Source organism: Mustela nivalis (genome assembly GCF_964662115.1).
Source record: "Mustela nivalis genome assembly, contig: HAP1_SCAFFOLD_2516, whole genome shotgun sequence".
NCBI lineage: Eukaryota > Metazoa > Chordata > Mammalia > Carnivora > Mustelidae > Mustela > Mustela nivalis.
This window is the reverse complement of record NW_028134149.1, coordinates 26,477-54,186: the sequence shown is the minus strand read 5'-3', so window position 1 is coordinate 54,186 and position 27,710 is coordinate 26,477. Positions and strand designations below refer to the sequence as shown.

The window sequence follows — 27,710 nt, the reverse complement described above, 5'->3', positions numbered from 1 at the left end:
CACTGGAGGTTGCAGAGCTGACTGTTGCTTACCCAGGAATAACTTAGTGAGTCTTAATTACTTAATGATAAAACTAGGCATTTTTATTCTGTAGATTTTCAGGCATAACTTTCAGCTCGGAAAGCCCATCTACATGACCCACTGCCAGAGAACTACTACCAAATTTTAAAAACGTTACATTACCGTTTGTGTGCTTCCTGTTTGCTGCGACATTCTTCACAGTAATATTTGTACTCACTGCACAGAGTTTCTGTGTTGCTGAAACCCCTGTGTAAAATTCAAGATAAATTTCTTTAGTCTATACCAGAAAACTGTGTATTCATTTAAAAGTACTCTAAACCAAAGATATTCATTAAACTTCCAAAATAAGTAACTCTCCATTTACCTTAAGCAGTGAGTGATCGATGTGTTTTGTTCCACATCAACAGAAAGGTCTAAAAAATCTTCATCTTTGCTGCTTATCTGTAAAAATAGGGAATTACCTCTGATTTCTTTAACTGTCAGTAAATCATTGTTCTGAAGTGACAGAATTAAATGCATTCTTTCTATTAGTAGTAGTAAGTACATGAAGAATTCATCTTCCACGAGTTCAAAAGAAATCTACTGGATCTGGATTATCCAAAAGGACACTGAGTAAAGGACTCTCAACACACGTACAGGTTAAGCAGCAAAGTCCACCTGTGACTGATACCCTTTCCAGCAATGATGAGGATGGGAAATCACATCATTTTCCAAAACCTTGGTATTATGGTGAAACAAGAAACAAACTGCCCATATATACTAATTCTTAAAGAAAACACGGGCTAAGACTAAATGGGGACACTTGGCAAAGGGCATCACACCTGTGCTGTTTTATTATTCAAGGAAATAATTTTGCCTAAAATGCCAAATTACAATCTTCACTGACAACCAAATTATAGTCTTCATCGATGACCTCCTTTAATCCTTCTTCTTCTTCAAAAATAAAATCTAACATAAAGTACTGTTTGAATTATGGGTAACTCATCTGATTTAAAAAAAATTCAAGTTATTACTTATTCATTTGAATTGGATTAGGACAGAACTTCAGAAATCAATTTTCCTAGCTCTTCCCTTCAAAGACTCTATGCCTAATGTTAGCACACAACAGGAGATCTCTTGACTGTACCTCTCACACACAAGGGCTATAAGCCCAGTGCAGTAAATGCCTTCCTGCTTCAACAGTGCATCAATTTTATAAGATCAGCATCATTAACTTGTGACAGATTACGTGGCTGTACATACTATGTACTTACACAAACAGGAGTAGCTATGGGTACCATGTACGTACATTCTAGGGACACCATGAGGGAAATGACCTGGATCTCAAAAGATTCAGTGAAAAAGAGAATAAGAAAGACTCGTCACAGAGGAAAGGGAACGTGAGGTCCTAAGGAAAAAGAATCAGCCCATTTTGGGAGGAAGAAGGGTAGGATGTCAAGGGATAGTATGGGACAGACAGGCGAAAGCCAGACTGAGCAGGGCCTTATGTGTAGGCTAAAGAGAAATAAAGATTAGAGAGTCTGGTGTTTCTCAAAATGAGGTTTGTGGTTCTCAGGCACGGCCTCAGGGGTCTTCATTTTAGATTTTGATCTTTATTATAGCATACAAACTTTGACATAACGATTGTTCTGGATCACCTGGATATATCTGAGTTACTACGTTTGGATTTACAGTTCTGTTGGTACTGGGAAACTACCAAGTGGGGCAGTATTTAACTCTTTAAAGTGTCTGGTTGTTGCTGGACTCGCCCATTCTAACGTCAGGTCACACCCAGGATGTGGAAGACTCAGTAAAGCCCTATAGGCTAGAGATGTGGGTGGGGAGTCATTAGCACAGGCGATAACAAAATGGAACATGACCCTCCCAAGGCAGAGCAACAAGCAGCCCAAAACAAAAGCCTGGAGGAAGCCCACATTTGAAGGATTAATAGCAGAAAAAGAATGGGACCAGAAGAAAGCATCAAAGAACAGAAGAACACAAGAAGAGGGTGCCATTACAGAAACCCAATCTTCTACCAACTGGGACATTAATCACTGTGTTACTAACATCTGCCATATGAACTCTGTCTCCCCGAAGCCCACTCTGAATCTGCACAACTCCGTCCCACTCCCACCTGGATAGGTCAGCTCCACTGTTGTCCAACTCCCACAGACTCATGCTTACTTGAACTACAACATACTGTACTGGAATTACCTATCTGTTGGAAGCCTGCAAGCTCACCTGTGAGCATCTTGAGATCAGAATTGAGGTCTTACTCATCTTCCGCCAACCTCTACCCATCTTCGACCTGGCATAGTTGGTACTCAAACAGTTGTACGAAACTAAATGAAGAAATGCTAATATATTCATTCTGAGAAATTCTCAATTTCATTCCTCTAGCTGAACTTGATAAAGGCATGGTACTAATGATCATTTACTGAGACTGCAAGAGGGCGATTGAGATTTTGAGGAAATATTCTCAATTCATACCCTTAATTCTTATGAGACTATCTGCAAATACATATTGCAGACCACAGGAGGACCTAGCTAGCGAGGAATGGGTGGAAGGATCACTATCCATCCATTACAAGTAAAATTAATAAATATTTGAGCAAAACAAGAATGGGTGATATCACTTTCTCCATCTAATCCTCACTCCCATCATCCTCAGTCTGTAACATAAACTTCAAAGACCTTATATCACAGTATCCCCAAACCCTCCCAAATCTACTTTGCCAGCTTCACCTATTACTGCATTTCTCAACACGCTAAACAAATTTAACTATTTTCTGTTTTATCGAAGAGGATGAGTTATACATATCTTCTAACACAGACCAAACTCCATCATATCAAACATCAAAAGCATCTGTCAAGTTCTCTGATTGTACCTATTATTCCAACCAAACCACTGCTCTAATAATTGGACAATATATTTACTTAGAGCTCAGCTTAATAAAATTCTTCTTTATAAGATCTACAAAACTTGTGTTAAAAAACAAATGGAGTTGGTTAGATAGAATAAATATGAGTACTGAGACCAATTCCTGCCATCAAACATTGCCCAAACTCTTACTACAATTAACTAATGGCTGCAGCAGTGAGCAATAATCCTTACTCTAACCCAAAAACATCTTCACAGCATGTTAATATATTTAAACACTCAATTATACCTCTTTCACTTGATGTGAGAGAGGGTCACCAATAAAAATGTATTTCCACAAAAGAATTTTCTTTATTACTACTGTGTCCTTCATTAACTAAAATTATACTACTGACAACTATAATTTTCCAAATGCCTGATTATAGTTAAACAGATCAATGCATAATCAACAGTCAATAGATCATTAATCGGTATAGGTCATGGTTCTATTTAAAGACCCTATCTTTTAATTCATGGTGGAACCAAAACAGTCACCATTTGCTTTGAGAGAGAGAGAGAGAGAGAAAGAAACTACAATATTACTTACATTAGAGCCAAAAACAAACAAACAAAACAACCCCACTCATCTATACAAACATAACAAAATAAAATATGTACAAGATCAACATGAAAACTACAAGATGATTTCTTTCTAAATCAAAGAAGATGTAGATAAATGTACAGTCCATGTAAATGGACAGTTGGACTCAAGACTGTGAAGACGCAGTTTTTCCCAACTTCATCTACAGAGTCAAGGCAATCCCCTTTGAAATCACAGCACACTATCTTGTGGACAATGCTAGTTTTTAAATATTGTGTGATTCTACGGTTTATATGGAGAAGCACAAGGCCCAGAGCAGACAAAGCAATAGTCATCATAACTTGGGAGGCAGCTGAATGGATAAGTGAATCAGTGAATGGATAAATTGCAGAATATCCACATCATGAAATGTAATTAAGTGAAAAAAAGAAATGAGCTACAAAGCTACTTCTCTATGATTCCAAATACACGACATTCTGGAAAAGTCAAAACTATGGAGGCAGTAAAATGATCAGGGGTTGCCAGGGATTTGGAGAGGAAGGAGGGATGAATTTGTGAAACAAAGGGTGAAACTACTCTGTATGATACTTTAATGACAGACACATGTCATTATACATTTGTCAAAACAGATGGAACCCCAGAACAGGCAATACCAAGACTGAACTCAAAATATGAACTACAGATTTTAGTTAATGTGTCATGGGGCGCCTGGGTGGCTCAGTCAGTTAAGCGGTTAAGCATCTGCCTTCGGCTCAGGTCACGATCCCAGAATGGATCGAGCCCCACATCTGGCCCCTTGCTCAGCGGAAAGCCTGCTTCTCCCTCTCCCTCTGCCCGCTGCTTCCCCTACTTGTGCTCTCTGTCCAATAAATAAATAAAATCTTAAAATAATAATAATAATAATGTATCATTATCGGTCCATCAACTGCAACAAATGTACCTCATTAATACCAGACATGAATCATAGGGGAAAGTGGAAGAAAGAGAGAGAGAGAGTTGGGAACATTCTGTACTTTCTACTCAATTTTTCTGAAGTCCATTAATTAAAAAATACAATTTCCTATTGGCCTCACTCAACATACTAGGTATGTTAATCTGATTTAGACAAACAAGTAACCATGCTATTCTTCCAAACATCCATAAAACATCTGTCTTATTTATCTTGCTTGTGAATTCTCTTTTCCAATGGATGATGCTACTCTTCTGTGCTATTAAAGACTAGTTGTAGAACCATCATAGTAGGACTGGACCTGAGTGGATGCTAAATGTTGCGGGAGATTCTGATGAACAAGATATTTGTGTCTCCCCACAGACTGCCTTTACCAAGACATAAAAATAAGACATTATCAACCAGAGAAAGTGAACAACACCTTGAATGAGAGATCAAAATTTGGCCAACGAGAGGCAGACGGATATTGTGTGCCCACACGTGAGACCCTGAGAAAGACACGTTAACTGAATCACTCCAGCCAAGAATGCATACCTGCGTCTCAGTTAGAAGGAAACATCAGATAAACTCATTATGAGAAATGTTAGATTTTTTTTTAAAAAGGACATATTCTTTAAAAATGTAAATGTCTTAAGAAGGTAATGATACTACGAAAGGACTGGGCTATCTGACCCCACATAAAATCCATTTTCAAGCTTCTTCCCTACTGCTCCGCTTTACGAAATATCCAGCAGTGGGTATTTCCCCCTGCTTGAGTGTACACAGTATGCTTTAGTTTTTATTCCAACAATCAACAATAAACATAACTGCAGGAAAAGGGAAAACAAATTAATGTACCTCCCTGACCTGTAAGTTTCTTATGGACTTAAGTAAGACACAGACGAACAATTTCCAGAACATGATTCTATGGCCTCTTACACAGAAATAAAAACAAATACAGTTGACCCCTGAGCAATGCAGGGGGGGTGACAGGTACCGAAACCTCCTACCCATGCTGCCACTGTGGAAAATCATCTGAGTCTCCAAAAAGCTAACTATAAGAGCCTTCGGTTGACCAGAAGCCTTATTGATAACATAAAACTTGATTAACACACACTTTGTGTATGTATCATAGTATGTATTTATAATAAAGTTAGCTACAAAAAGTGTCGTTAAGAAAATTATTTTTAAAAACCTCACATTTACAATACTATACGTATACAAAAAAAATAAAAAATAAAATCTACAAATAAGTGGACCCATGCAGTTCAAGCCCCTGTTGTTCAAGGGTGAACTACGGTCCAAACCGCAGTAAGTATTTTTCGGTCAGCTCAGGTATCCACTGTTTATAAGCAGCATTACTACAGAGCATACCAAGTATGAGAGCAAGTACAGCTTCGATAATTCATTTATGCTACACCTAAGAAATTACCACCTTCATGTTCATCTCTCACACTCCATCTCTAGGAAGTATTAATAAAAATGAATTAAATCTGCTCTATACAAAATTTGATGACATACTTACAGTTTCACAAGTAAGACATCTGGTTTCATTTGTCAGTGTTCGCTGAAAAATCTCGTGAACCCACGTTGGGTCTGGTGTGTTGTTGTTGTTCTCATTGTCAATATTACCGTTAGGTAAACGGCCATTTTGTTTCTCCTGCTTTCTTTCTTCTTGTAAAATATCAGCAATTGTATTTAGCAGGTAATTTAAGAATTCATGGGCATCTTGCTGCATGTAGTTGTCAAAAAGTTCTAAAAATAAAAATATATTAGAAAATTACTTCAAAATTAATAACCTGATTAAAACTAGATGGAAAACAAATATCCAATATTCTATCAGAACTAAATACAAACGTCTGGTATTGTCAGTCATGTACAAGAAACAGATTATCTTTCACAAAAACATATGACTAAACTTGGAGAAAATACAGTTAAGACAAATGAGGATCTTCTTTTTAAAGCAACAATATTAAGTGATCCACGAGAATTGTGGGCCATGCATCCTAGGGATTCAGTCAGAGGTGAGGCCTGGAACCTGGAACTTTCCAAAGTTCCTCCAGGGGACTCGGATTGCAGTCAGGTATAGGAAACATCGGTATCACAAATGATCTATTCAATCCAGATAATCTCTATAAGTGAGATTTTGTAACCCTGTAACTATACAAATGAAAAAATATCACCGAAAACCAGTCACTAACATGAACTGCTTTATACCCAGCACTGGACATCACACCACTGAAACTGAAAGGTAAGGACTTCACAGGCAGTGTTGCAGGTGATCTTTTAACAACTCTGTGACTATGTTATTGTCATCTTCCAAATGAGGGAATGGGATCAGAGAGGGAAAGTCATGCGCCAGGAAGTGGCAGGCCCAGGACACAAAGCAGGCAGTCCCCAAGCAGCCCAGCTGCATACAAAGCAGCCTGCCCAGGGAGGCCCTGCCCCACAACTGGCACCTGTTGCTCAGCGATCACACACACTGAGAAGACCTGGCCAGCAATATTTTACCTTTAGATACTCAAGGCACATTTAATAAATTCCAAAGATATCACAGCTGACATTTTTCAAATAAAAGACAACAAATTAGGAACAAAACTTAGGCAAAGTCTAAGATAAAAAGAACAAAAAATTACATTTTAGAAGAGCTACAGTTATGACTGCATAAAATTAAGTTTCTGTGCATTAGAAAACACTGAAAAGGTTTAAAAAAAAAACCCATAAAAACTATTAACAGCTTCAACACATAAAGAGCTTATACAAAAGGAAATACCAAGTGTGGAAATCAACAATTTATAAAAACAGAAGTCAAAAAGTTAAAAAATGTGAGAAAATGTTCAATCTATGGTAATCAAAAAGGCCTTGATTTTCTGGTCTGGAAAACGGAATACCATCTTCTTTTGCAAAGTTACTGTACAAACAGAATGGGAACTAGTGAAAATGTGGATTTGGGAAGTACAGTCAAAACAAATAAAGACTCATTTCACTCTTGGTGTCAAAAAGACCTGTAAGAAGCCTCAGATGTAAGGTGCAGCTGCTCGAGCAAGACTGTCCGCATTCCTAGGATGGTTCGACCTTTCATTACATGTATGTCACAGGCAATTTATTAAACCTCCTTCTTGGAGTTCAAGTCAAACTCAATAATACTAATGCAGTTAGAGCCACTCCCCACTTCTCTTCTTTAAACTTGTCCTGAGGGATTTGATTAGCCTCCAACAAGCCCTTTATGTTTAAGAACAATGAAAGCCTTGAGTCCTGAGAGATACTGCATTAGCCTATGTGGCGTTAACATTTAACTGATGATAATTTGGTATTGTGTGTCCAGTGTTTTTTGCCCATGAGGGTCAGATCCAAGAGACTGTGACACCATTCCCCATCCCCTGTTGCCGCCAGAAGTCTGTGTGTCACTCCCGACACTGACACAGCTCACTGCAAAACCTCCCAGCTGTCTACTCTATCTTCCTGAGACAAACCAAGTCATGGTCAGAACCCTTAGATGGTTCCACCGCTGGACGGGTCTAGGCAAGGCTGGGGTAACTGAAGTCAATCACCTTTCACTTTGCCTCTCAGTGCAATGATGCCTCATCCCTGAAAATACTAGTCTACCTCCCAACCCCACTCTCCCATCCTCTATTACTCTGAGTCGTTTATTGTTCCTTATTTCCTTCCTCATCCTTGGGATTTTCTTCTTTCTCAACCCTTTCTGCTGTTCCCTCCAGAACAAGGTTCTGTTCTAAACTCCCCATCTTTTCAGCCTCTGGCATTTTTGAGCTCCCTGCAGGCACTTCTAAATCATTACACTTTGCTTTGCATATGAAAAACTCACCCTCAGTCAAAAAACCTGTTAGGTCTGGCCATACTACCCTGAACCTCCTTCTTTCTGTGGTCATCTGTCAACTTCCCCTCACCTCCTAAAGGCCTGATTCCTGGCCTCTTTGTCCATCCTGACTCCTTCACCAACCCTGACACTTTGAGTGTCTGGGCAGCTTCTAGAAGTGTACAGGACACCCTTAAAAGTCCCCTTTTTATCTCTCACTTACTCATCTATCACCAGGTCACAAAAGAACCACCCATGTCTGCTAAGAAGGAAATAGGCTAGAGTTGATTAGTCTTCAAGGAAAATACGAACAAATTGGAAAAGTCAGCGAGGAATCTAAAAGGAAGGATAATGGGAGAGCACCATAAAAATATTTTATAAAAACTCTAAGGGCCTAGTTAAAGTGAGATATGAACAATTTACTCTATATGCTGGCTCTCTGTATGCTGGCTCAATGCCACAGTCTAAAGTAGTCTCTTTCCCACGAAATCAAGTTTTTTGTAACCAAAGTTTTGTTTTTGTTTTTTTTTTTTAATATTTTATTTATTTATTTGACAGAGATCACAACTAGGCAGAGAAGCAGACAGAGAGGAGGAAGCAGGCTCCCTGAGGAGCAGAGAGCCCAATGTGGGGCTTGATCCCAGGACCCTGGGATCATGACCTGAGCCGAAGGCAGAGGCTTTAACCCACTGAGCCACCCAGGCATCCCCTAACCAAAATTTTAATGAATGTATTTTTGCCATGAATATTTAAAATAAACTATAAAATTAGAAAATAACTAAAAAGATATAAATTTTAAAACTTCTGGTTAAGAAAAAACAATAAACAATAAGAAGTCTCATTTTTTTTCTGTTAGAATTTATTTTAGCATCTATGCATGTTCTCAAAATAATTTATAAAGCAAAAATGTGCAAATACTTTTGCTTTTTCAAAACTTGAAACAACTTTTTTTAAATGTTGTTCTTTTAACATAGAACAAAGGACTTCACATGCACAGACATACCTCAACTGACTTGAGCACTCTGGAAATGAGATATAAAGTAAACCAGAAAATAATCTTAAAGCATTTTGTTGAAATATTTAAAATAATTTGCAGTCCATTTTTTTATAAACACATTATGTAAATGTTCCAGACTCTCGCTATGCCTGAGTCGTCAATACAGATTTAAAAACTTCAACCAGCACCACATAAACAGCAAAACAACATCAACTAAATGGCCACAGACAAGACCCATAAAATGGAGTACACTTAATTTCTAAAATCTTGGATTCCTTATGGTTTGCTTTCTTTTCTGCTAAGTAGCATGATGGGAAAGGTGGGCTTCAAAGTTGCTTTGGCAAATTAAACAAATTCACTCATTCACTCACTCAACTCATCAAATATTTAGTAAGCACCTACTACGTGCCAGGAACTAGATTACATGCTGGGAATACAATGGTGACCAAAAACAAATGGCTTCCCCTCATCATGGAACTAATGGGACAGTCTAATGGGACAAATTCATTATTAAATAAATGAATATGAAAGGTATAAATTATTGAAGTCCCAAATAGCTGCAAAATTAATGCAAAAAAAAGGGGGGGACTAAATCAACGTGTAAAAATGTTATGTGTTCTTCATAATTCAGAAATAGTTAGCTTTCATTAATACAAAAATCTTTTACGCTCTTTTGGAGAAACAGGATTAAGATGAACATGGAAATTATTCACTCACATCTATTTAACAGGTGTTATTTGTAATAATTTCCACACTTAAGGAAGACCAATCCTTAAATATATATTTTCACATATTTATATCAGTATCTCTCTGCATCACCTGAAGCATCGCTAAGCACATACAGGTTTCTTGAGAATAAGGATCTTTTCTGTCTCATTCACTGCTGTATCTCCAGCACCCAGGACAATGCCTGCCACATATTTGGATGTGCTTGGCATTGTATGAATGAACGAACGAACGAACTACCAAATGAATAAACTACCAAATGAACAACAGGGGCGGAAACAGCTACGACAACATGGGAAGAAATCTGGGCCCAAACAATAGCGTGAACTACCTGTGCTGTTAAGACCCAGTGAGTCAGAGCACACAGCTACACGTGCCAGCTGATGGGACTTTCAAGCCCCCCAGAAGTGATCCCAAGCCAAGTCACTGCTAGGTAGCACACAAGTAGCTCATCAGTCTGTGTTTTGAGTCTTGTAGAATGGTAGAGTGGCTATGGGAAGTTGGCAGTGTAGAATGGAGGGCTTTACTTCTTACCTAGGTTAGTGCAACAGCCTCCTGGCTGGCTTCCTGGGCTGTACTCATGTGACCCATGCCGGCTCATGCTACCACACCACCCAGCAGCCAGATCAAAACACATCACCCACCTGCTCAGCAAGCCTAACCGCTCACCATGGCTTTCAAATTAAAGCCCAAGTTCTAGGCCCTTGCCTTTTTGCTCTTACTCCACTCCAGCCACATAAATATTCTTGTCATCCTTCAAGCACTCAGGGCAACTGCAATTTTGATTCCATCCACTTGGAACGAGTTTGGCTCGTATTTTCCAATGGCTTCTCACTTCAACTCTCTGAACTAACATAACTGATCAACTCCCTTTCCACGTTTTTTTTTTTCATGGAGATAACACATTAAATTACATGACTATTGGTCCTCTCCACTAGTTCCTGGCCGTCAACAGAAGCTAAATAAATAATAGTTAATCAATTCAAACTTTCAGCTAGTTTCCCATCATTAGGGAGAACACATTTATGGAGCAAGTCTTATCACACTGTAAAAGTTCTATGCTATGATTAGGGAACATGAAATAAAATTTTGAAACCAAAAATCCATTACTGAAATTAAAACAGTTTCTTCCCAAGTAATATCGAAATGATTAGCTATATAAAGTATCAGTGGTTAACACAATATGAAGCTAATATCGACTGCAAGTACAAAACATGACGTGTTTATTTACAGCATACCATGGAAGAAAACTGGTTTAAGAACAACAATCCAACAGTGAAAGTTAGTGGAAATTCTGAAATGGACAATATTCATTTTCGCCAGAGATTTAAACAAAAACAAACAAACAAACAAACAAAAACCCCAGCAAACATAAGGTCAGAAGGAGAGTTAAGCATGGATAGTCCATTAAATGCTCTTTAACTTGTATACTCTCCTCTACAAAATTATCAGGAAAAAAATCAAAAGGCAAAACTGTACTTCATACAAATGCCAGCAACATCAAATAATAAACATGCTTTTTTATTAAATACTGTATCTGAGGTATAGAAAAATGAAACAAAACTATGAGAGGATAAGTTTGGAATATTCACTCTGGAATCAATTTCATCAAACAAAAGAAGTCCACTGTAAAATGCACTCTGCCTAAACATTTAAAAAATTTTCAGAAAATACTGAATTATTAAAAAAATAATAAACACTGCAAAAACATTCCAGCTTTGACAAGCAAACGTATAAAGCCACAGAAACACAACTTTCAAAACACAGTAACTTGAGCTCTGTGTGCAGCGTGACTTACTGTAAATTTAAAAAGCCACTGCTCACTTCAGGACCATAGGCATGTACGTCCACCCAAAGTCCCCTGCTGGAACCCTAACCCCCAATGTGCCGCTCTTTGGAAGTGGGGCCTGGGTAGGACTTTTAGGTTTTTAAGACTGGGATTAGTGTCCTTTTAGGAAGAGACATGAGCAAGTTTGCTTCTCTCTCTTCACCATGCAGGGCACAGCAAGAAGACAGCCGTGTGTAACCAAGAAGACAGCCCGCAGCAGACGCTGAAGCTGCCGGCATGTTACTCCGGAATGTCTCAGCCTCCAGAACTGCAAGAAACCCCAGGCTATGGTACTTTTGTTACAGCAGCCCAAACTAAGAGCACATACAATAGATTAAAGAATAGGGTCAAGGGACCTCGGTGGCTCAGTGGGTTAAAGCCTCTGCCTTCGGGATCAGGTTATGATGCCAGGGTCCTGGGATGAAGCCCTGCACCAGAGTCTCTGCTCAGTGGGGAGCCTGCTTCCTCCTCTCTCTCTGCCTGCGTCTCTGCCTACTTGTGATCTCTGTCAAATAAATAAATAAAATCTTAAAAAAAAAAAAAAAGAATAGGTTCAAGGGGCGCCTGGGTGCCTCAGCTGGTTAAGCATCCAACCCTTGATTTTGGCTCAGGTCGTGATCTCAGGGTCGAGAGACCAGGCTCTGCTTCTGAGCCCAGTGCCCAGCTCCACGCTCAGCAGGAATTCTACTTGAAATTCTCTTTCTCTGCCCCTTCCTGCCCTCAAATAAATCAATCTTAAAAAAATAATAAGGTCAAAAAAAATGCACTATTCACTGAAAAAGAAAATACTGTGTATTCTGTGTTTCATGTTTCTGATGCTGACCATTTCTAAAATACTAACAAAATCACTGAGAAAGATAGCATGTTCAAGTACCATGTACATCAATTTTCTACCAAGACAAAATCCCTGAAGTTTCATACCAATACAGACAAAATAACTTAAGGGACTTGAATCACTCAGCCAAACTCGAACAGAGCTGTATTTGGTGTTCTTAAAAACAGAAGATACTACACAGATTTCTAACTTAAGGAAATGTTTGGCTTTCATAGGGAAAACACAGAAAGATTTGTTTTTGTGAATGAATGATCAACTGCTTTGTATCTGTTTACAGAGGAAATGAACAAAATCTTTTAACAGGTGAATCAGATTCAGGAATAATAGCCTACTGCCATGTTATCTCAGTGTCTTCTTACACAGGAAACGGGATATGACCCAGGCTTATCTCAATTCATGGGATAATGAACAGTGTCCACGCAGTTAAGGACAGCATTATTCAATGGTGTGTTGGGTAACCAATCTTAAAGACGTCTCAAATATTATTTCTGTGGGCATCTTTTGGTAATAAATCAAACTAAAAATACCACTCAATTTTATTTCCAGAATGATTAAACTGGCTACATCAAACAAAACCCAGAATTCTACATGTGATTTAAATCCTGCTTGAGGGGCGCCTGGGTGGCTCAGTGGGTTAAAGCCTCTACCTTCGGCTCAGGTCGTGATCCCAGGGTTCTGGGATAGAGCCCCGCATTAGGCTCTCTGCTTGGCAGGGAGGCTGTGTCCTCCTCTCTCTGACTGCCTCTCCTGCCTACTTGTGATCTCTGTCAAATAAATACATAAAATCTTAAAAAACAAAAACAAAAACATAAAAACTGATGCAAATTTTTAAAAAAATAAATAAATAACTCCTACTTGAATTTTCTTAGGTAACATAACACAGCAGACAGAGTATGCGACTTAGATGGCAGAAACGTGTGAGACAAATCTAAAAGAAAAACACTGAAGAGAGAAACGAGAAGACAGGCTTAATCAGTAACTATTTTAAAAAGGGGGTCAGTGGAGTTAAAACCACCTACACCTACCCTAAGCCAAAAAGTTTCTGGAAAGCTTTTTAGCCTCTATTCTTTGCAGGGCTAAAGTGGGAGAGATCACATGCTCTCTAAATCAGAGTAGTGTAAAGATCCAATGGGTTAACAGACGTGAAACAGACATGAAGCAGACATGAAACAGACATGCTACTATAAAAACAACAGATAATGGGTGGAAGCCCCAACTTTATTCTCCATAGAACAGCCAAGCAGGCAAAAATAAATAAAAATAAAATAAAATAAAAAAATTATCATTTCTCATTTCCTGGCATACAGAATGTAATCTTTGTAGAACATACTTCCAACATTAATCATACCTCATATTAATTACTGTGTGATTACCTCCCTCACTGAACTAGCACTTCCTTCAAGACAGGAAGGTCAGCTTTGGTTTTTCCATGGCTAACGTACTTTCAGTCTTAGAAGATGCTCAGTCAGTGCCTGCTGAACTGTGGTGTGCTATTATTTACCCTTTCTGGTACGTAAGAATACGTTCAGAAGTAGAAGAATTACCATTTTCCTTCCGTAATCTTGTTATGAACTTCTTAGGAGGAATCTTCTTCAGAGTGGCTATGCTATGGAAGAGGTCTGCTAGGCAGGTAAGAAGGTTCTCCTTCTTCCTAGGTTGACTCTTGTATGCTAGAACTTTTTCCCGAAATGGACGACAAAAATAAAGTGCTTGAAGAACTGAATTACAGTAGCAGGTATTCCCAAACTAGAATAGGAAAAAAAAAAAAAACCTTGTTAAATATGGGGCAACACATTTTCAAGAGAATGAATTTCCATGTATAGTTAAGAAAACAGAGAGAAGATAGGGAATTTATGGTCCTCATAAATTACAAGGTATCTGAGAGTAGAAATAATTATTCTGTCTGCTAATCTGCCATTTGAACATTAAACGGATGCTCCAGGCATTGGTTTCAGGTTAAAACAGAAAGAAAATATATGCACTAAATTTGGCCTTCATGAAAACTAATTTTAAAACTATACAGTTTAAACAGTAAGAGTAATTAAAAATCTTAGACTTCTTTATAATTCTTTTTTCAATTCCCATTGTTACATTGTAGATATTAAGCATTTCATATATTATACATTTTAAAATATAACTATCAAAAATTCTTTTGAAAAGACACAAAAGTGAGGTTTTCTATCAGATTCTTAAGTGCCATCAAAAAATAAAAACAAAGGGTCCCTGAGTGGCTCAGTTGGTTAAGCGTCTGCCTCCAACTCAGTTCATGATCCCAGGGTTCTAGCATTGAGCCCTGCATCAGGCTTCCCTGCTCAGTGGGGAGTGTGCTCCTTCCTCTCCTCCTGACCCTCCCCGCAACTCTCCCCCACCACCCACCACTCATGTTTGCTCTCTCTCCAATGAATAAATTAAAAAAATCTAAAAAATATTAATAATAAAAAGCAAATAAAATGAGAACCTCTGAAATGTTAGATTAAAAATTTTCAAGGGCACCTGGGTGGCTCAGTCGGTTAAGTGTCTGCCTTCTGCTCAGGACATGATCCTGGGGCCCCACATTAGGCTCCCTGCCAAGCGGGGAGTCTGTTTCTCCCTCTGCTCCTACCATCCATCCCCCCACACTGTGTTCTCTCTCAAGTAAATGAATAAATAAAAATCTTAAAAACAACAACAACTTTTCAGTATGCTAGCACAACCACCACTGAAATGCTAAGATACCTGCACATCACTCTTGATATATTACAAACAGACTTCAGGTGCATTGAATCCTCCACATGAACCGACTTCTTACCAGCCGTGTGTAACTACAGCCTACTGAACTTTAACGTCCTCCTCTTTAATAATGGGGGGAAATAATCCTACCTTAGGAGACAATGACACACAATTTGATCAACATTCATTGTCTTCCTTTTTCCTTCCCACTAAGACACACTGGTTCCCAAAGCGAGCTGACAAAACACCCATACGTTGATTGATGAGGACATGGGGAGACTTTGAATGTGGAAGAAGAGGGAAGAGGACACTTCTCAAAGCACTACCAGGCAGGGAGGTCACATCCTCACTAACCTAAAAAGCCTAGGCAGAGGAGACTGTTTTAAGGGGCAGTGTCAAGGTGCCTGGGTGGCTCTGACGGTTAAGCACCGGACTCTTGGTTTCTGCTCAGGAGCTGATCTCATCATGGTATCAGGCTGTGGGATCGAGCCCCAATTCAGGTTCTGTGCCCAGCGGAGAATCTGCTGGAGATTCTCTCTCCCACTGACCTACCCAACCCCAACTTGCACACACACTTTCTCTCTAAAAATAAGTATTTTTTTTTAAGGGTAATGTCAAACACATCCACAGACATGTACATTTACTTATATTTAAAAACCAGGAAAGATAAATTAAAAACTAATAAAAATGGTTATAGAGAAAGAGGAAGAGTAGAGAAGAATCAAAGTACCTTTTTAAAAATATTTACTTTGCACCAATCTTTTTTTAAACTAAATTAAATCGAAAATATCTCAGAGGAAAAAAAGAAATTCCTAAAGCTGAAAGGAAACATAGATCAGTGACACCTAAATGTTTATCCAGTCCGTGGGAGAACTACACAAAAAATTAGTTCGAGCAACTTTAAAACATGGAGTTTTTACTATCCATGCGTATTGAAATAGTCTAAGAATAAAAAGAAGAAATCTTTCTTTTAACAATTTCTTTTTTTAAGATTTTATTTTATTTATTTGGCAGAGATCGCAAATAGACAGAGAGGCAGGCAGAAGGGGAGGGGAAAGTCTCCCCACTGAGCGGAGAGCCCAATGCAGGGCTTGATACCAGGACCCTGAGATCATAACCTGAGCCAAAGGCAGAGGCTTAAACCCACTAAGCCACACAGATGCCCCTTAAATTGGAATTTAAAGTATTAGTATAAACTCGTGTTTGTGTATGTGTGTGTGTGTTTGTGTGTGTGTGTGTTTTCAACTTCTATCCACTGAAAGGCCTAGCAGCAACAAGTTTCCCTGGCACACAGATTGTAGTCTTTAAGAACCTTTTTCCCACAAAATGGAACTAGGATGTCTTACAGATATGGCTACACTAGGTCTGGGACAAGAAATATACAAATGTAGATCAGCCTGGAATATATTTTGTACCGATTCAAGAGCCAAATTTCATTCAAAAGAAATACTGCAATTGATAAAAAGCACATTAATCATATAAATATTTATGAACTAATAATGATATTTTATAAAACCTTTCATTAGACTCCATGGATGCTGTAAACTCATATATAAAAGGAGAACATCAAAGTTTTATCTTGTTCCCTCCCTCCCCCCAGCCGCGAGAGCTAGCACATGAGCACGGGGGTAGAGAGTAGGGGCAGAGGGAGAGAGAGAATCCCAAGCAGGCTCCACACCCAGCATGGAGCCAGGCAAGGGGCTTGATCACAGGATCCTGAGATCATGACCTGAGCCAAAATCTAGAGTTGAATGCTTAATTGACTGAGCCACCCAGGTGCCCCTTATCTTGTCTTTTTTATTTGAGAAAGAGAGCATGAGAAGGGGGAGGGTCAGAGGGAGAAGCAGACTCCCCACTGAGCAGGGAGCCTGATGGGGGACTAGATCCTGGGACTCCAGAATCACGACCTGGGCCGAAGGCAGTCGCTTAACCAACTGAGCCACCCAGATGCCCCTTATCTTGTCTTTCTTGTAAGAACTATAATTCACAGGGAAATAACGAGTTGATGAAGAAGGTCCAGCTTATAGAATAAATCCAGCTAATAAATTAAGAAGAAATGACTACAAATAATGGAGTAGGAAATAATTATCAATGGATACCAAAAGCGTTAGTGGCTGATGGGAACTTGAAAAACTATCTGAAGCCCCAGTGCACTACAAATTAAAAATGAACAGCCAGGACGCCTGGGTGGCTCAGTGGGTTAAATCACTGCCTTTGGCTCAGGTCATGATCTCGGGGTCCTGGGATCGAGTCCCATATCAGGCTCTCTGCTCAGCAGGGAGCCTGCTTCCTCCTCTCTCTCTCTCTCTCTCTGCCTGCCTCTCTGCCTACTTGTGGTCTCTGTCTGTCAAATAAAATAAATAAAATCTTTAAAAAAAAATAAAAATAAAAATGAACAGCCAAACCTTTGTCTCTTGCAGAAATATGTAGCAACTCTTAGGAAGAATTCCTGTCTTAAAAAACAAAAGTACTACATTTTTTTAAACTACTAAATTTCAATCACATGTCTAGACCTATCTACCAATTTACAAGATATTTAAGGAACAGAGAAATGAGTTAAACAAGACCACAAAAAAAAAAAAAAAAAAAGAACAGAACATGAGGCCCAATGAGAATATATGATTTTTACATTCCTATTGCTGGTCAGAGCCAAGAAGTGGTTTCCATAAAAACAAGTGCTTTGAAGGCTTTCTAGGTAAATGCTAAAAGAAGTAGATGAAAAGGAGATGATGCATTGGTACTACTGATAAATGTAACTCTGGATATACTTTAATAAAGCCTATCCGGGGGCTAAGTACACCTGCAGTAGAATCTACAGTATTACTGAGATTAATTTACCGATTATTCAGTATTAATTAGTCTGAAAAATACCAGTATTTGTATCACAGTCTAATGAAGCTAATGACCAACAAACTACGCCTCTGCCATCGGAGAGAAGATTCACTCTCCATCACTGGACACTTCTGTTAAAGAATAAGCAACAGGGATTTGAATGACTTCCACAGAGCAGGTAAAAGCAAAAGACAGCGTTTCACAGTATATTAGAAAAATTTATAATAAAGGCTGACCATATTATAAAAAAGAAGCAAATGGAATGATAAGCTACGGAACCAGAGAGAGTCTATTCTTTTGTACAGAATGCTGGGAGGTAGACTCCTGCTCATCTTCTGAACATAAGGCAATGAGTAACATTATAATCAGTTCTCTGGGGTCTTCTCTTATGGTCTTGCACTGATCTTCATCAATCCCATTAAAGAAAAATCAAAGCTTGAAACTACTACAATTTCTCCAGAACAAGCAGTAACTTTCGATCTTATTCATAACTCTGAAAATTTGTCTTCAGCTTCCCTGACAGTAACTTTCCTCCAAGTTCCTAAAACCTAAAAATGTATCTCTCTAGTGTGTAGCTTTCATGCAAAAGATTGTCTGCGATGATTTCCCCCACACTCCTGTTTCTGAATGCTCAATTTCCACAAAAGACATTGCTTTAAGGGTTGAAACCTACCCTATGTCTTCTCAGCTTGTTTTGAAGATCAAAGGTATAACCAGGTTCAAAATAAAGGGAAGCAAATTTTTAAAAGCCACCACTCTCCTCAAGGTCTGAGCATTGACTTTTTCAGTTGCTTACTGGACACAATGACATCCTCTACTGCCTTTTGCTCCTGGTTTTAAGATAAATGCCCCCTCCACAAATCTTTATCATAGCCCCATCACTAAGATTATCTTGAACACACATCCCTAATAAATACAAATAAAAATTATATGGTTCATCATATACATGAAAATACACTTTTATAAAATGTAAATTTATATACATAAAAATATACATTACATACAGTCAGCCTTTCAACAGTACAGGAGTTAAGGGTGTTAACCCCTCACATAGCCAAAAATCTGTGTGTAACTTTCACCTTCCCAAAAACTTCACTAATAACAGACTACTGCTTACCAGAAGCCTCACCTATAACAATTAATTAACACACATTTTGTATGTTATGTGTATTATATATAATAAAGTAAGCTAGAGAAAAGAAAATGCTATCAAGAAAATCATAAAAGAAAATACAATACTATACTGTGTACCAAAAAAAAAGCAAACCGCACATAGATGGACCTAGACAGCTCAAACCTGTGTTGTTCAACAGTCAACTGTGTAACAAATGTGACTGACACAAAGTAAATATGTAAAATTTTTCTTATTTACATTAATTTTGTTTTCACTAAAAATTATTAATATTTAAGTGACAGCAATGAAACAAAGTACACCTTGTGATAAACTGTGGGCTACAGATTTTAATATTCGATTGCAGGTCTGAGTTTACGTTCAGTTATTTCTGAATGTGGCTTTAATGGCAATCAAAGATAGATACACAGATGCATAGACAGGTCCAAGGGGGAAAGTTTCCTTTATGGCCTTACTGTATTTTTGAAATTAAATTCTCCATCCTATCTACCAAATTTGTTTGAATTCACTGGAGTGATCATCGGCCTTGAAAGCAGCACCACTCAGCATCGAAGCAAACAGGCTCTGAAAGCAAACTGTCTAGGTCCAAGTATGCTTCTGCTCTCTGACCTCTGGAAACTGCCATGCCACTCCGCTTATCCGCGTCCTCGGCTGTAAACGGGGTTTGTAACACAAGGCCCACCTTCTAAAATCTTGAAAAGAACTAAACTAATAATCCACCTGAAGCACTAACAACAGTTCCCTGGCCTTCATCACGGCACTGTTATTTTTGAAACTATCTTTTTAAGTCATTTGACCATTTTGAAAAATTAGATTAACAGAAATTAAATCGTATCATCTCTAAATCTACCTTGAAATTGTACTAGTTTATAAACATATAAATGAATAAGAGACAGTTACACTGTCAACTCTTTAGTGCTATGGAACCTGAAGTGACATAGGACCACTTCACACATGGATAGAGTGTGGATACTAGTATCAAACATTTAATAAGAATTAATAAGGCTGGGGCCCCTGGGTGGCTCAGTCAATTGAGCATCTGACTATTGATTTCAGTTCGAGTCATGATCTCAAGAGTCCCGGGATGGAGTTCCACATCCGACGCCACCCTCCGGACTACACCCTCCGCGGGCTCCACACTCAGGGGGAAGTCCCTCTACCTCTGCCACCCCCCACCCACCTCTCTCCAGCCCCGGTTGGGTGCACACACTCTCTCTCCATAAAATGAATAAAAGAATCTTTAAAAACAAGAATTAGTAAGGCTTCGCTCTCATTTTTAGATAAAAATAAACATTAGTGATTCTGTAGTTCTTTCCACAGCCCAATCGCTCATCTTACGTATATCATTTGGAGACTACTGGTGTTTACCACCATTATGTTAACAGTATCGCCTAAAAAGAAAAGTTTTAAAACGTTTAAATGCTCCACTGTCCCCCGTGCTGGAGGCTGGTGACGATGATGCCTATCCTCTTCTAAGGATATGAACATCCCCTTCTAAGGAAAGACCCTCTTGCCCTACTACAGTTTGTTTAGGTGGCCCTGTTTTTGAACACTGTACCAACATGCCCCTACTCACCAGTCTCACCACAGCCAAGTGTACCAGATCTAAAAGTGTCCTTCCGTGTGCTAGTGGAAATGCATTCCTCACCACATACCCCTGAACTCCGCTGCCCCACCCTTTCTTACAGAAAATAACTTCTCTACATAAATTCTGCAAGGTTGTCAATCACAAACCCTTTCACAGACCCTGCCACAGGGCTGGACACTTGATCCAATCTCAGCAGAGGACTTGGGACACAGCTGTTCTCTCGGATCTAATGTAAACATTCTCTGGGATCTCTGATAATCTAACCCTCAAGTAGCCTATGGCCATCGGGTGGAGAGAAACAAAATGACAATCAATCAATTCAAACAAAAACAGAACCAAGACATTTGCGTAATCAACTTTATTCTTGAGGATGTCCTTTTATAACCCGCAAATGGAAAGAAAGTTTCATTTTTATTTGTCACTGTTCTTCACAATGCTCCTGTCCCCTGAACCAATTCGAACCAATGACCACTAGCCATTCAGGTGTAAAAAGCCTTTTGTAAGATGGTCTAGGAACTCAACTGTTATTTCGTAACAAAAATCTTAGGGAAAAACACCATCCACTATAAACTCACAAATAGATTTGCTGACGCGACATGTCTGTTGGCTCCTACTGTATTAGAAAATTAATATAGAACCATATCATAAAACAATGAGAAAAGACTATTTAAAAAGGTAGACTGTACAAAAGTAGGAAAGAGATACTGCTAACTGAAATCACCCCTTTTCTATCTACATACAAAAAGAAGTACTCACTAGCTAAAAGATATAAGGGGAAAAAGGCTATCTGGTTCATTGGATCAAAAGAATTCATTTTCAAAGAAGTTAGCTGACCCTATAAAGGTGACATTTAAGCAGGATATTCTGCTGCAACAGAAAGCTTTCAAAAGGCTACCGGGCCTACTCAAGATAGTTTCTGAACCCCCACTCCACAGTAGTATTCCTCCTGCTTTCTAATAACATCAGAAATATTAAAGCATTCACAAGAATTAAACCAACAGGAAATCCCCACTCAATGTATTACGTAAAGTACAGTGACAGACATCAGAATAGTAAGAAAGAACTGCCATCAAAGCGATCCTTTGTGAAAATATTCTTCCAAAAAAAGATCACTGCAACTGAAAGTAATGGAAAATAGGTTATACTAACAATATGAAAAGTAACCCCTATGTTGAATTTTCTGCCAGTTAATTAAACTGTGGTTATTTTTCTTCTGTCCATTAAAAAAAAAAAAAAGTCTGATTTTCTAAGTGCCCCAATACATGTACTATTTGCCAAAGGCAAGTGGTAGTGAATGATTGTGCCACTCACAAAAAGTCACAAAAAAAGCCAGTCACAAAAAGCCAAGCACAAAAAGGCTCCAAACAGGCAGTTCTGATAGAAACCCTTCTCGATGTAAGCTTTTTGTTAGAAGCAATTAAAATAAACCTTGAAAATGCATACTTAGCTAAGAGCATACTGATAAAAGAAAGAAAATACATGTGTGCTTCATTTTAACAAAATTCAATTATTGGAAAAGATAAATCAGAGTTCTTAAAGCAGTTACATTCCAGTGTTGTTTCAACACTAACTACCTTGTAGACAGGTACAGCAAGGGAAAAAAAATGTCACAACCTTACGTCTGAATTAAATAAGCTACCCTCTCCTACCCTCCCCCCACAAAGCTCCACCCTTCATTTTTAAGGGACTCCTACAGTGTGATTAACTCCAAAAATTTCTTAAAAAGGAAGAAGGCGTGGGGGGCGGGGGGGGACAGAGAAAGAGTGATGATATTTTAAGAGCTGCAAACAGGACATATACAATAAAGTTAACAGTATAGAAGACAGTCCGAAGGTAGCCTGAAAGTTTAAATCACAGAGTTAAACACTATACTAGTTCTGCTGCATCTACTCTGACCACCAATTAATTTCTCAGTATAATTCAGGTGTTCATCAATCTTTCATAGTTGGAGCGCTGGCTACCTCAGAGATCCCAATTTTTCATAATAACTAGGCACAGAGATCAGAAACTACATTTCTACCCATTAGATGAGTCTCTGGAAGGGATAAAAGACAAAGCTTCCTCTAAAGATCTCTTACTAACTCCACTCCCTCCTGCTTCTCTTAGGTGTTACTCAGTATCAGTTAGTCAGTTTCAGGGAGAAGCACAAATACCACCCTCTTAATTTGCATTGATTGATCCATGGAGAATAATAAAAATAAAACCTTCTTAGAAATCCTTTTTTTTTTTTTTACACAGCTGACACAGAGCAATATATCAGAGAAAAAACAGCATAACAAAAAAATAGACTAATTTCAGAACTCATTTTATAATATATTTTCTCAAGGATGTTGTTTTAGTTGTTCTGAGTCTATCTACAGAAAAAGTTACAGTCAGACACAAAACGGAGAGACTGAAATATTTAAACTGGAGAGGATTAAAGGTAAAACAGCCTTCAATATATAAAACATTCCTCTGCTGAAGAAAATGGGTCCTTCTGAGACACAATTCTAGACACACATCAACGTAAGAACGTGAACCGAATCCGGGTGGGAGCCGTAGGGAAGGAGTTCATGGGAGTGGAGCAGCTAGGGTGCTGCCCTTGCCAGAATTGCCAGAATGTACACCAGGCTTCCAATCACCAGACACCTCTGCTCGTAAGCACGGATGCTTCAGACGTGAGAAGAGGCCCAGATCGTGTTAAAGCAGGGAAATTAAATAGTCAACTCCCCACCTTCCCCACAAAACCCCAATAATATGACAGTAAAAGAAGATATTAAGCAAAAACTCAAAAGGCCAAGAAAAAGGGGGAAGGGTCGAGCTTCCCCTAAAAACACGGGCTGGTCAGAAGTCTTTTAAAAGGACCATTTAGACCCCTAGATGACACTTACCCTTTCTTTCAACTGCAGGTTTAGTCTCCACAGAAGCTGCACAGAAGAATCCGGTTGAAAAGCCCTTAAGGACAGCAGAGGACAGCAGTGAGGCACCAAACAGAAAACAGAGGGCTCAACAAAACCCTGAACTAAGCTACCTCTGACAGAAACTGAAAGTCCCTCAGCACCAAGTAAGAGTCCCAGAGGAAATGCTCCAGCCATTGGAATGGGAGGTGGGGGGATGCAGCCATTTCTAACACCTGCCTGCCAAGGGTCACCCTAGAGGAAACCACAGCAGACAAGCTCCACCCATAGTACTCCAAGTCCCAATCAGCTTTTCAGAGTCTCACTTGTATGTGTGAATGAAATTTAAGGAAAGTTTCCATTAGAAAAGACGGAGTTTAAAACAGTGGGGGGGGGGGGTGCTCAAAAAATCCAGTAAGCATAAGAAAACCTCACCAACAAAAATTATAAATAATATCTTGGGGAAAAAACCAGGATATTGCCTCCTTCTTCTATACTCGCCTCGTGCTCTTCCCTACGCAGATCCTCTACACCACCTACTACGAGTCCATCGCCAAGTGGGGCCCCTTCTTCGGCTACTACTTCTTCAACGTCCTCCTGGTGATGCTGCAGCTGCTGCACGTGTTCTGGTCGTGCCTCATCCTCCACATGATCTACAGCTTCGTGAAGAAAGGCCAGATGGAGAAGGACGTGCGCAGCGACGTGGAGGAGTCCGATTCGAGCGACGGGGAGGCGGTCCCCGAGCACCTGCCGCTGAAGAACGGCGCGGCTGCCAGGCCTGGGGCGGCCCAACCGACGGCCCTCAGAGCCGGACAGCTGGGCGGCTGGCCAACGGGCACACGCCGGCCACATAGCTCGCAGAGGCCCGGCCTTCAGGGCTGCCCCCAGTACCCCATAGCTGAGATTTGGCTGGGGGCGGCTGGACTGGTGGCCCTGGGGCCAGCTCTGGAGACTGGGATGGCCCTCCCCCGGGGGGAGGGGAGAGGGCTAATGATCTGTCTCCAGCCCCTTCCTTCTGCCTGCCCTGCCCTGCCCTTGGGCAACTGGACAGAGCCGGGGAAGGTGGGCAGCAGCGGAGGGCCCAGCTCCAGGCTGAAAGGGGCCCAATAAAACATGAATGGAAAAAAAAAAAGATAAAAAAATTAAGATAACACTCTACGAAATAAAAAGTGCAATGAACTGGACCAAAAAGGGCAATAGTCCAAAATGTAGAATAATATCAGATGATGAAAAAATGGAAGAAAAAGGAGGGAAAACAGAGAATCAATCTGCATTTCAATATGCAACTAAGACTATATGAAAAAAGAACAAAGAGATTACACTGATTGGAAGCAATTATCCAAATACTGGTATCAGAAATATTCTAGAACTGAGGAAAATGAAACATGTCTACATGGGTTGATAAACAGCCACCAACAGCAGGAGACACGAAGGACCATATCATGGGGCCTTGGGGTCTAAATGGTCCACAACAACAGCGGGAGGCACGAAGACGCATCAGGAAATTTCAGAACACTGGCTATCCATTCACATTCTGAAAGGAAAGCCTCCCAGAACATCTTTGTAAGGGGCAAAAGCCACACGCAGAAGAGATGAAGAATCAGAAGGGCATCAGTCCTGCCGATGTCAACGGAAGCCAGAAGTCCACAGAGAAACCCCCTTACAATTCTAAAGGAAGGTTGTAACTTAGGATCTCCATCTAGTTTTGACAATAACCAAAACATTCTTAAATACACAAGATCTCAAAGTCACCTCCTGTGCACACTCCCTAAAGAAGCTACTACAGGGGGCGCCTGGGTGGCTCAGTGGGTTGGGGCCTCTGCCTTCGGCTTGGGTCATGATCCCAGGGTCCTGGGATCGAGCCCCACGTCGGGCTCTCCGCTCAGCAGGGAGCCTGATTCCTTTCCTCTCTCTCTGCCTGCTTCTCTGCCTACTTGTGATCTTCGTCTGTCAAATGAATAAATAAAATCTTTAAAAAAAAAAAATAGAAGAGGAAGAAGAAGAAGCTACTACAGAACACGTTCCACAAAGCAGGGAAAAACCCAAGCAGAAGAGGGGATCCAGGGAAGGAGAAAAGTGAAGGGCTGTCCGGGGTAACGGTAAAAGGACGCAGAGGCCACACGGCAGGATGACAGGGCTCCGGAGGGATGTTAACATTCTGGGGCTGACGCAGTGCAAACTGGTACTGAGGAATTCTTTTTGCATTTGTTAGTGCTGCTGAAGACTTGGAATAAATGAAAATTAAGGATGAAATCTAACGAAAATGAATAAATGAAAATTAAGGATGTGGAAAACTAAAGCAGTGGTGAATTCCACGCCAGAGCATGGGCAGGGACGGTGCTAGAAGAGGGCTAAGTCTCTGACCTACCGTACAGGACGTCAGTGAACGGGTCTGTTTGTTTTTAAGATTTATTTATTTGACAGAGAGACAGTGAGAAAGGGAACATAAGCAGGGAGAGTGGGAGAAGGAGAAACAGGCTTCCTGCCAAGCAGGGTGCCTGATTCGGGGCTCGATCCCAGGACACGGAGATCACAACCTGAGCCAAAGGCAGATGCTTAATGACCCAGGCGCCCCAATGGACTGATTCTAATAGCAGCATAGGCACGTGATCTAGAACACAGGGGTAGATTCCAGGGGAAATGGCCAGGCTCCTCTGGGGAGAGGGCACTGTGGAGTGGGGACTGCTGATTCTGTCACAAGCTTCACACCCACGAGAGGACTCCCAATGAAACACCCACACCACTTAAACTGCTTGCTTCAAATCACACAAGAAATCCACCTCACACATCACAATTACATACTAGTGTTTAGTAACACACAGGTGTGTTCAGTGGAACTTTCTTTGTCACCCGTATTACTCTCTCTCTCTATAGCGTAGAATACTCACCCTGGACCCACCTAATAGTACCCTACCACACAGATTTGTGGTGTGTGCTGAGGATTCAGAAAAGAGTTAAAAATTCTAAAAGAAAGTTCTTCCAAAGTTTTAATAATGCATAATTACTAGAATTACCTCCACAAGCCTGGGGAATGTACCCTTTACTTGTATTTTGCCCTTGAAGATCTATACTAGTTAAACACTGCCAGAAGTTGACAAATACTTTACAGACACAGGGAAGCATTTACAAAAGGTTATTATACCTGTACATTTGGACCACTTATATTTAGGCATTTAAAGGATTCTCAAAGAATCAAGAGATCATTTGGTGTAAGCCATACAAAATTTAAGTTATGAAAAATTCTGACACAAAATAGGAAAAATTTAAAAACCATTTTAAAACTCTTATGACCTTGGGCAACTTTGTTTCCCTTTCATTAAAAAGGGAATTTCAAATCAAGTTTCTTGGCCTTAAGCCTAGTGAGGCAAATAAACAATTTTCCTTTAATAAATGATGAGATGCATGCATTATTTTAAAAACTATTTCCAAAGGTACTGGTGAAGACTAAGTATCAACGGGTACTTACATTGACTAATCCAAAATAGTGCTCATTGACTGGAAACTGTTCTGGTCCAATCTCTTTCTCTAATGCGGAGGCATTGGCGCCCTTTAAAAAAACAAAAACAAAAGCAGAGATCTTAGTATCTGTAGTATTAAGTTTTCACAGTTATAGAGGCATTACAGAGAAATCCTTTAAAAACGATGTTCCCTTTGACTCCCTAACATTACTGGAAAATAAAGGATGACAGTGAAGAGTAAAGGATTTTAATAATATGACTAAAAAGTAGTTCGCAAGAACTTCCTCAGGAAACCAAAGCATGGATCAAGAAATTCTATTTGTAATGTGTTACTATTTTCTGGGTAATGCATTAAAGACCCTGCTGTACCATGTGCTCTAAGAGGAGAGCTGAAAACCAAATATGCAGATATGCAATAACCTAACGATTCTTTGAAGCGATATACCTGAAAATCCCCCCACGCATCCCAAACGACAAGAACGTTGTGTGAAATGGCACTGATGACTGTGCAACTGCCAACCAT

The 27,710-nt window shown here is 39.7% G+C and overlaps 1 protein-coding gene across 1 annotated transcript; it reads right to left on the bottom strand.

Annotated features, from left to right (window-relative positions):
• Positions 1-27,710, bottom strand: LOC309858458 (ubiquitin carboxyl-terminal hydrolase 12-B-like; the record flags this gene model as incomplete). The annotated part of the gene is made up of 6 exons (XM_082751141.1): positions 1-267; positions 386-462; positions 5,915-6,144; positions 14,137-14,338; positions 27,196-27,276; positions 27,633-27,710. The coding sequence occupies 6 exons, from the start codon at positions 27,708-27,710 to the stop codon at positions 180-182; spliced, it is 756 nt and encodes a 251-aa protein (XP_082607267.1). The 3' UTR covers positions 1-179.